This window comes from Pithys albifrons, chromosome 29 (assembly GCF_047495875.1).
Source record: "Pithys albifrons albifrons isolate INPA30051 chromosome 29, PitAlb_v1, whole genome shotgun sequence".
Taxonomy (NCBI): Eukaryota; Metazoa; Chordata; class Aves; order Passeriformes; family Thamnophilidae; genus Pithys; species Pithys albifrons.
In genome coordinates this window covers 2,747,943-2,756,593 of record NC_092486.1, presented here as the reverse complement: position 1 = coordinate 2,756,593, position 8,651 = coordinate 2,747,943, and the positions used below count along the sequence as shown (strand labels likewise).

Below are 8,651 nucleotides of genomic sequence, written 5' to 3'. Positions count from 1 at the left end.
ATCTCGGTTGTGTTCACACCTCAACCTCCTGAGACCCACCACAGCCACCACCACCATTTCTATCACGGTACAGTTTCTGTGGGAAGTTTCATATCCCCATCAAAGCTTTGCTCACCTTTAACTGCCTCAAAAATCTCCTCTAGGGACAACCCAGCAGTTCTTGTCCTGTTATAAAGACTCCAGGTGAGGGTGACACGTCCCTTTATAAAGCTTTGAAGAGCATCAGTGACACAAGACACACACAAGGACTCTGGGTAAGCATTTCTTTATTGACTTTGCTTTATTGCACTGATTGAAGCCTCCGTTTTCCCACCCACCCAAGGTTTCCATAATTATTTGAAATGCAACTTAAAGGTAACTTTCATTCCCATGACTTATTTTTTTTTCCCCCTCCCTTTTTTTTTTTTTTTTTTTTTTAATGTAAAGGCTCTGAATCCCCCAGGGAAAACAGAAGCCCTGAATTCAGACGTGGAGACCATGCAGCACTCAGGGAACAAGCCAGTGGGTGCTCTGCAAGCAAACTCAGGCTCTGCACAGAGAGAAACATCAGAATCATTAACTTGAAACCTCGGGGGGCACTGAATTAAATATGTGGGACTGCAATGTCAGCTCAGTCAATCATCATTTATTCTGCTGGGCTGCCTGAAAGTCAAGCCTTCTTCTTCCCTTCACTCTCTTCCTTTCCTGCTGCTTCTTTCTCTTCCTTCTCTTCCTTCTCCTCCTCACCAGTTTCCTCAGCAGTTTCCTGAGACTCCTCCCCTTCTTCAGCTGCTGTTTCTTCCCCTTCTCCTTCCTCTTCCTCACCCTCTTTGCCCTCTTCGGATTCTTCCTTTGCACCTTTGGAAGACAAAATGGGATTTCACACCAATCCCAATTGAATGGGAGCCCTTGGACCTGCAGCCTCCAACCCCACACAGGGGCCCCTCCAGCTACAACAGACCCACCCAAGCAGCTTCTTCTGCATTTCAGGAGTGAAACACTCCATAAAAATCATGACCTTGGGGAATCTCAGTCTGGATTAAGAGCTTAAAGTCACCCAGACTTGGGTTCATCCAGTCTTGGGTTCATCCAGATGTGGATTCATCCAGATGTGGATTCATCCAGACTTGGGTTCATCCAGATTTTGATTCATCCAGATGTGGATTCATCCAGACTTGGGTTCATCCAGATGTGGATTCATCCAGATTTGGGTTCATCCAGATGTGGATTCATCCAGACTTGGGTTCATCCAGATGTGGATTCATCCAGATTTGGGTTCATCCAGATTTGGATTCATCCAGATTTGGGTTCCTCCAGATGTGGATTCACCCAGATTTGGGTTCATCCAGACTTGGGTTCCTCCAGATTGGATTCATCCAGATGTGGATTCCTCCAGATTTGGGTTCATCCAGATGTGGATTCATCCAGATTTGGGTTCACCCAGATTTGGGTTCACCCAGATTTGGGTTAATCCAGATGTGGATTCATCCAGACGTGGGTTCATCCAGATTTGGATTCATCCAGATGTGGATTCATCCAGATGTGGATTCATCCAGACGTGGATTCATCCAGACTTGGATTCATCCAGATTTGGGTTCCTCCAGATTTGGATTCATCCAGATGTGGGTTCACCCAGATGTGGGTTCATCCAGATTTGGGTTCCTCCAGATGTGGATTCATCCAGATGTGGATTCATCCAGATGTGGATTCACCCAGATGTGGGTTCATCCAGACTTGGGTTCATCCAGATTTGGGTTCATCCAGATTTGGGTTCCTCCAGATTTGGATTCATCCAGATTTGGGTTCCTCCAGACTTGGGTTCAAAGAGCAATCTCGGTGCTCTCCAACTGGCTCTTCAGCCATATTATCATTGTAATTAATTTTTACACTGATAAATGCCTCAGATCATTCAATGGCCACCGATTTCAGATCTGCAGCAGTGCCAGGCACCGAGCCCAGTAATTCCAGCCCCAGCTGATGTTCCCATTCTCACAGGCTGCTCTGGGAACTGCTATTGAGCTCAGGGTGTCCTTGTCCCTCCTTTTGGAGGGTGTCTGAGAGCTCAGCACCGTTTGCTGCCACCTGAGCACCATCATTCTGCTCCTTGGAGACCTCTGATCTGCCCGACATTGGATATTTACCCATCTCTGGCACTCAGACTTTGCTGCTGGAATGGAAGGGGCTCATCCCACCATGGTGGGAATGGAAAAGGGAAGAGGTTCCATCACTGAACATTGGGATTTCTGGGGGTTTATGCCATATGAGCAGGGGGAAGGATGAAAGAAATGGAGTTGAAAGGTGAAAAAAGGGGATATGAAAGGTGGAAAAAGGGGATTTGAAAGGTGAAAAAAAGGGGATAGGAAAGATGAAAAAATGGGGATAGGAAAGATGAAAAAATGGGGATAGGAAAGATGAAAAAATGGGATATGAGAGATGGAAAAATGGGATATGAAAGACGGAAAAAAGGGATTTGAAAGGTGAATAAAAGGGGATATGAAAGAAGAAAAAAGGGATTTGAAAGATAAAAAAGGGATTTGAAAGGTGAAAAAAAGGGGATAGGAAAGATGAAAAAATGGGATATGAAAGATGGAAAAAAGGGATATGAAAGATGGAAAAAAGGGATTTGAAAGATAAAAAAGGGATTTGAAAGGTGAATAAAAGGGGATATGAAAGAAGAAAAAAGGGATTTGAAAGATAAAAAAGGGATTTGAAAGATGAAAAAAAAGGGATAGGAAAGATGAAAAAAAGGGGATATGAAAGATGAAAAAAAGGGATTTGAAAGGTGAAAAAAAGGGGATATGAAAGATGAAAAAAAGGGGATTTGAAAGATGAAAAAAAGGGGATTTGAAAGATGAAAAAAGGGGGATATGAAAGATGAAAAAAGGGGATTTGCAAGTAGCTTTAAGTACCTTCCTCCTCTTCTTCACCCTCTTCACCTCCAGCTTCTTCCTCCCCTTCCTCTTTCTCCTCCTCCTCCCCTTCCTCTGCAGGAGCTGCCTTGGCCTCCCCTGCCTTGGCAGCCTCGATGGTCTCCTCGATCTCAATCTGCTCCTCCTGGACGTGGCTGGAGTAGTAGGTGGGGAAGGAGCGGGTGGTCAGCAGGTAAGAGCTGGACTGGAGCCCACTGTAGGCAGACCTGCCAAAGCTGGGGGCACTCTGGGTGTACCCACTGGTGATGCTGCCAACGCTGGTGAAGCTCAGCCTGGTCTCTTCCCCTTCCAGCAGTTTCCTGCCAGGAAAAAAAAAGGCATGGAGAGAGGATTTGGTTGTGCTGCAGCAGATCCAGCCATGGACCAACAGGCTTTGAGACCGAAGGAGTGCAAAATTAGCCCCTAATTAATAACCTGAGGTGATGCTACCTTGGCTTCTTGGAATGGAATCTTGGAATCATTCAGGTTGGAAAAGACCTCCCAGATCATCGAGTCCAACCATTCCAGCAAAGAAAGTTCCACAACTGAGCAAGAGAAAACCCCCCTGAAGGTTGAGGGGATCTTGAAGGGATTTGTTTCAGCAGTGGCCATTATGGGTGAAATAATATTTTTACCTTGTTAAACAGAGGAAAAAACCCTCTAGAATGAGGTTCCTACAGCAGGAGAAGTCAGAGGTGTGTTCTGGCCACCCCAAGCCCTGCAGCGCTCCAGGCTGGGCACAGAGTGGCTGGAGAGCAGCCAGGCAGAGGGACCTGGGGGGACTGAGGGACAGGAAGCTCAACAGGAGCCACCAGTGTGCCCAGGTGGCCAAGAAGGCCAAGGGGATCCTGGCCTGGATCCAAACTAGCGTGGCCAGCAGGCCCAGGGCAGTGACCCTTCCCCTGGACTCTGCCTTGGGGAGGCCACACCTTGAGTGTTGTGTTCAGTTCTGGGCCCCTCAGTTGAGGCAAGAGATTGAGGGGCTGGAGCGGGGCCAGAGAAAAGCAACGAGGCTGGAGAAGGGACTGGAGCACAAGTGCTGCGGGGAGAGGCTGAGGGAGCTGGGGGTGTTGAGCCTGGAGAAGAGGAGGCTCAGAGGTGACCTCAGCACTGTCTGGAACTGCCTGAAGGGAAGTTGTGGCCAGGTGGGGGTTGGTCTCTTCTCCCAGGCACTCAGCAATAGGACAAGGGGGCACGATGGGCTCAAGCTCTGCCAGGGGAAATTGAAGTTGGAGAGCAGGTGGAAATTCTTTGCAGAGAGAGTGCTCAGGGATTGGAATGGGCTGCCCAGAGAGGGGGTGGATTCCCCATCCCTGGAGGGTTTGAACCTGAGCTTGGCCGTGGCACTGAGTGCCATGATCTGGTAAAGGGACTGGAGTTGGACCAAGGGTTGGACTTGATGATCTGGGAGGGCTTTTCCAACCCAATCCATTCTATGATTCTGTGATTCTGGCAGCCTGCAGGGTCTCACAGAGCAGCTCTAACCCTTCCCTAACAGCCTTCCCAGTATTCCCCCTTGTGGCATCCACAGAAACTTCTCACAGGATCTGGGGCAAAACCCCACGCAGCGACTCAGCAGCAATTCTGTCAAATATTTACTTTGCAGAATCACAAATTAGGGGGAAAAAATCCTGTTCTTAAGAGCATTTAAGGGATCTCCCGTTTTGAGGATGAGAAATCTGCACTGAGAAGTTCCACTGATGCAAAATCTCTTCCCTCAGTTCAGAACAGGCATTTTTTGGGGTGTAAAAATGGAGAACTGAGATCATGTTTTGCCAAACTAAAAATTGTGTATGTTCACACGCTGAAGATTCTGCTTTCAGCAAATCTTTTCCCTCAAACCCCACCATTTCTCCTTGTTCCAGGACCTGAGTAGACTCTGACACTCATGGCTGAAGATTTCTGCTGCAGGAATGGCAAATAAGAGGAATTCTCCTGAAGGGAATGGGAATGTGACCCGAGTTCTGGCTCCCTAAAGCACCTCCCAGGATACCTGTAAGCTGCAATTTCGATGTCCAGGGCCATCTTCACATTGAGCAGGTCTTGGTATTCCTTCAGGTATCGAGCCATTTCACTCTTCGTGGTTCTCAGCTCGTTCTCTAATTTGTTGATTGTGTCCTGTATCGACAGCATGAAATTCTCAATTCTCCCAAGTCCAGCAATAATTAAAATGCAGCTCTCCAATCCTATTAAGCTCATCTTGCTCAAGCAGACAGAAAACAAGCACAGCTCCCACTCTACCCTCAGCCAAAAAGGTAACATTTAATGCCTTCCCTGGCAGGGTCTTCCAACCCCTGTGTCTACATCCCATTATTCCAGCCCTATTTAACACAAAGAGCCAAATTTTGTGGTAATTTGTGGAAATTCGTGTGTAATTTCAGTTTGCTTTCAACCTCTCTGTGCTTTTCCCAGTTTCAGCTCAAGGATGTCTTTTCAAGGACATCCATTGAATTGGACTCCACAATCCTTGTGGGTCCCTTTCAGTTCAGAGCATTCTTATAATTCTCCAGGGTTTTTTTTCAAGGACAGAGTTAAAGCTGCATTGTTATAAGATCAACTCTGGCCTATTTTATAGCTCTGGGGCATTTGGCACTATAACATCATAGTTTAGATACAAGAGAGCTGTGACAGGAGCTGGAGCAATGTCTCATCTCCAGGATGATGTGGATATTTAGATCTGTGATACTTTACAGCTCTGGGGCATTTTGGATTATAATTTTGGGATCCTTTCTATGCAATAGAGCTGTAGGAGGAGAAATATTATCTCCAAGATGATGTGGATATTTAGATCTGTGATACTTTATAGCTCTGGGGCATTTTGGATTATAATTTTGGGATCCTTTCTATGCAATAGAGCTGTAGGAGGAGCAATGTCATCTCCAGGATGATGTGGATATTTAGATCTGTGATACTTTACAGCTCTGGGGCATTTTGCATTATAGTTTTGGGATCCTTTATATGCAATAGAGCTGTAGGAGGAGCATTGTCATCTCCAGGATGATGTGGATATTTAGATTTATGATACTTTATAGCTCTGGGGAATTTTGGATTATAGTTTTGGGATCTTTTCTATGCAATAGAGCTACAGGAGCACCAATGTCATCTCCAGGATGTCCCTGACAACCTCCCCCTGCAGACCCCAAAACCCCCAACCCCCTTCACCCATGGGACCCCACAAACCCCTCATCTCTCCCCAGAAGAACCCCCTAATCCCCAACCCTCCTGCCCTGCAGAGCCCTTCAAATCTGGACACCCCCTCCCCTGCAGAAACTCCCAATCCCCAGCCCCTTTCACCTGCACACCCCGACCCTCTCCACCCGTGGGGACCCTTCTTCAAACCCTGATACCCCTCACCTGCAGAGCCCTGGAAACCCCCATTCCCTCCTTGACCTGCAGAACCCCCAAACCCCCTTCCGAGGGCACCCTGAAAACACTGACCCCCCCCCAACTGTAGGGACCCTGCAGACCCCAATCCCCATCACCTGGGGGGACCCTGCAGACCCCAATCCCCATCACCTGGGGGGACCCTGCAGACACCAATCCCCATCACCTGGGGGGACCCTGCAGACACCAATCCCCATCACCTGGGGGGACCCTGCAGACACCAATCCCCATCACCTGGGGGGACCCTGCAGACACCAATCCCCCTTGTCTGAGGGGGCCCTGCAGACCCTGATCTCCATCACCTGAGGGGACACTGTAGACCCCAATCCCCATCATTTGGGGGGGACCCTGCAGACCCCAATCCCCCTCCCCTGAGAGGACCCTGCAGATCCCAATCCCCATCCCTTGTGGGGACACTACAGACCCCAATTCCCCTTATCTGTGGGAACCCTGCAGACCCCAATTCCCCTTATCTGTGGGAACCCTGCAGACCCCAATCCCCATCACTTGGGAGGACACCACAGACCCCAATCCCTCTCCCCTGAGGGGACCCTGCAGACCCCAATCCCCATCACTTGGGAGGACACCACAGACCCCAATCCCTCTCCCCTGAGGGGACCCTGCAGACCCCAATCCCCATCACTTGTGGGAACCCTGCAGACCCCAATCCCCCTTATCTGTGGGGACCCTGCAGACCTCAATCCCCATCACTTTGGGAGGACACCACAGACCCCAATCCCTCTCCCCTGAGGGGACCCTGCAGACCCCAATCCCCCTTATCTGTGGGAACCCTGCAGACCCCAATCCCCCTTCCCCGTGCCCACCCCGACCCCTCCCTCACCTGCAGGGCGGAGATATCCGCGCTCTGCTTTTCCTCCAGCTCCTGCAGCTGCTTCTCCAGCGCCTCGTTCATGCCGCGGGTGGCCTCGATCTCCAGCGTCTTGGCTTTGAGGAGCCTGCGGCTCTCGGACACCTCGTCCTTGGCGGCTCGCACGGCGTCCGTGTTCTTGGCAGCGCTCTCGCTGAGCACGGTGAAGCGGCTGCGGAACCACTCCTCGGCGTTCTGCATGTTGCGCGCCGCCAGCTTCTCGTACTGCGCGCGGATGTCGCGCAGGGCCGCCGACAGGTCGGGCTTGGCCGACACGTCCATCTCCACGGAGAGATGCGCGTACTGGATCTGAGCCTGCAGCTCGGCCAGCTCCTCCTCGTGCACCTTCTTGAGGAAGGCCAGCTCGTCCAGCAGGCTGTCCACTCGCTTCTCCAGCTCGGCTCTCGCCAGCGCCGCCTCGTCCGCGCCCTTGCGCACCTCGAGCAGCCGCGCCTCGGCATCCTCCCTGCTCAGCACCTCCTCCTCGTAGCGCGCCTGCAGCCCGCGCAGCGTCTCCTCCAGGCTCTCCCTCTCGCCCTGCAGCGCCTGCTTCTCGCTCGTCGCCTCCTCGGCTGCCAAGCGCAGCTCGCGGATCTCCTGCTCGTAGAGGGCTCGGAAACGCGAGGGCTCGGCGTGTTTCTGGCGCAGCACCAGCAGCTCTGCCTCCAGCACCTTGTTCTGCTGCTCCAGCTCGTGCACTCGCTCGATGAAACAGGCGAAGCGGTCGTTGAGGTCCTGAAGCTGCGCCCGCTCCTGGCTACGGATGGACTTGAGGTCGTTGCTGATGGCGGCCACCTGGCTGAGGTCCAGGCTGTCCACGGAGTGCAGCAGCGAGCCCGAAGCGCTGGAAGTGGCGTAGCTGCGGCGCACGGACACGGAGGACACGGGCGCGGACAGGCTGGAGTACGCGGAGCGCGCAGCGCCGAACCCGCCGCCGCCGCTGCTGCTGCGCACCGACACGTGGATGCGCGGGCTGTCCGCGTATCGCCGCTTGTAGGACGGGAAGAACGGGTCGTAGCCGTACGAGCTCATGGTGGCCAAGGGACCGCAGGATGCTCTGCGCTGGGGCGATGTCCCGGCGCCGCTATTTATGGGCAAGGAGGGCGGGCGGGCGCGGCCCCGCGGGCGGGGACGGGGAGGAGCGCGGTGGCATCGCCGCGGTGAGGAGGTGCCCGGAGCGCTGCGAGCATCGCAGAGGTGCGGGACTGCCCGCCCCCGGGGCTCTGGGGCGATGCCTGGAGCATGGCTGCGGTGCGAGACCGCCCGCCCCTGGAGCTCTGAGGTGATGCCTGGAGCATGGCTGCGGTGCGGGACTGCCCGCCCCGGGGGTTATGAGGTGATGCCCGGAGCTCTGGGGTGATGCCCGGAGAAGGATTGCCCACCCCCAGGGCTCCGGGATGATGCCCACAGCGGGACTGCCCACCCCCAGGGCTCCGAGGTGATGCCCGGAGCGGGAATGTCCGCCCCCGGGAATGTCCGGGGCGCTCCGAGCATCGCTGCGGTGCGGGACT

The 8,651-nt window shown here is 52.6% G+C and overlaps 1 protein-coding gene across 1 annotated transcript; it reads right to left on the bottom strand.

The window, feature by feature from the left end:
- Positions 1–249: 249 nt before the first annotated feature.
- On the bottom strand, positions 250–8,204 carry NEFL (neurofilament light chain). The gene is made up of 4 exons (XM_071579185.1): positions 7,114–8,204; positions 4,882–5,006; positions 2,889–3,208; positions 250–837 (listed from the first exon to the last, which is right to left on the bottom strand). Exons 1-4 carry the CDS (start codon positions 8,170–8,172, stop codon positions 650–652), a joined length of 1,692 nt encoding a protein of 563 aa, XP_071435286.1. The 5' UTR covers positions 8,173–8,204; the 3' UTR covers positions 250–649.
- Positions 8,205–8,651: the final 447 nt, after the last annotated feature.

What these genes read in the sequence shown, in the direction of transcription:
- NEFL (XM_071579185.1), bottom strand. Translation starts at nt 8,172, where the DNA reads ATGAGCTCGTACGGCTACGACCCGTTCTTCCCGTCCTACAAGCGGCGA. An exon ending in CGGATATCTCCGCCCTGCAG is followed by an intron (nt 5,007 to 7,113) that starts GTGAGGGAGGGG and finishes CTGTCGATACAG; the next exon opens with GACACAATCAACAAATTAGA. An exon ending in ATCGAAATTGCAGCTTACAG is followed by an intron (nt 3,209 to 4,881) that starts GTATCCTGGGAG and finishes TTTTCCTGGCAG; the next exon opens with GAAACTGCTGGAAGGGGAAG.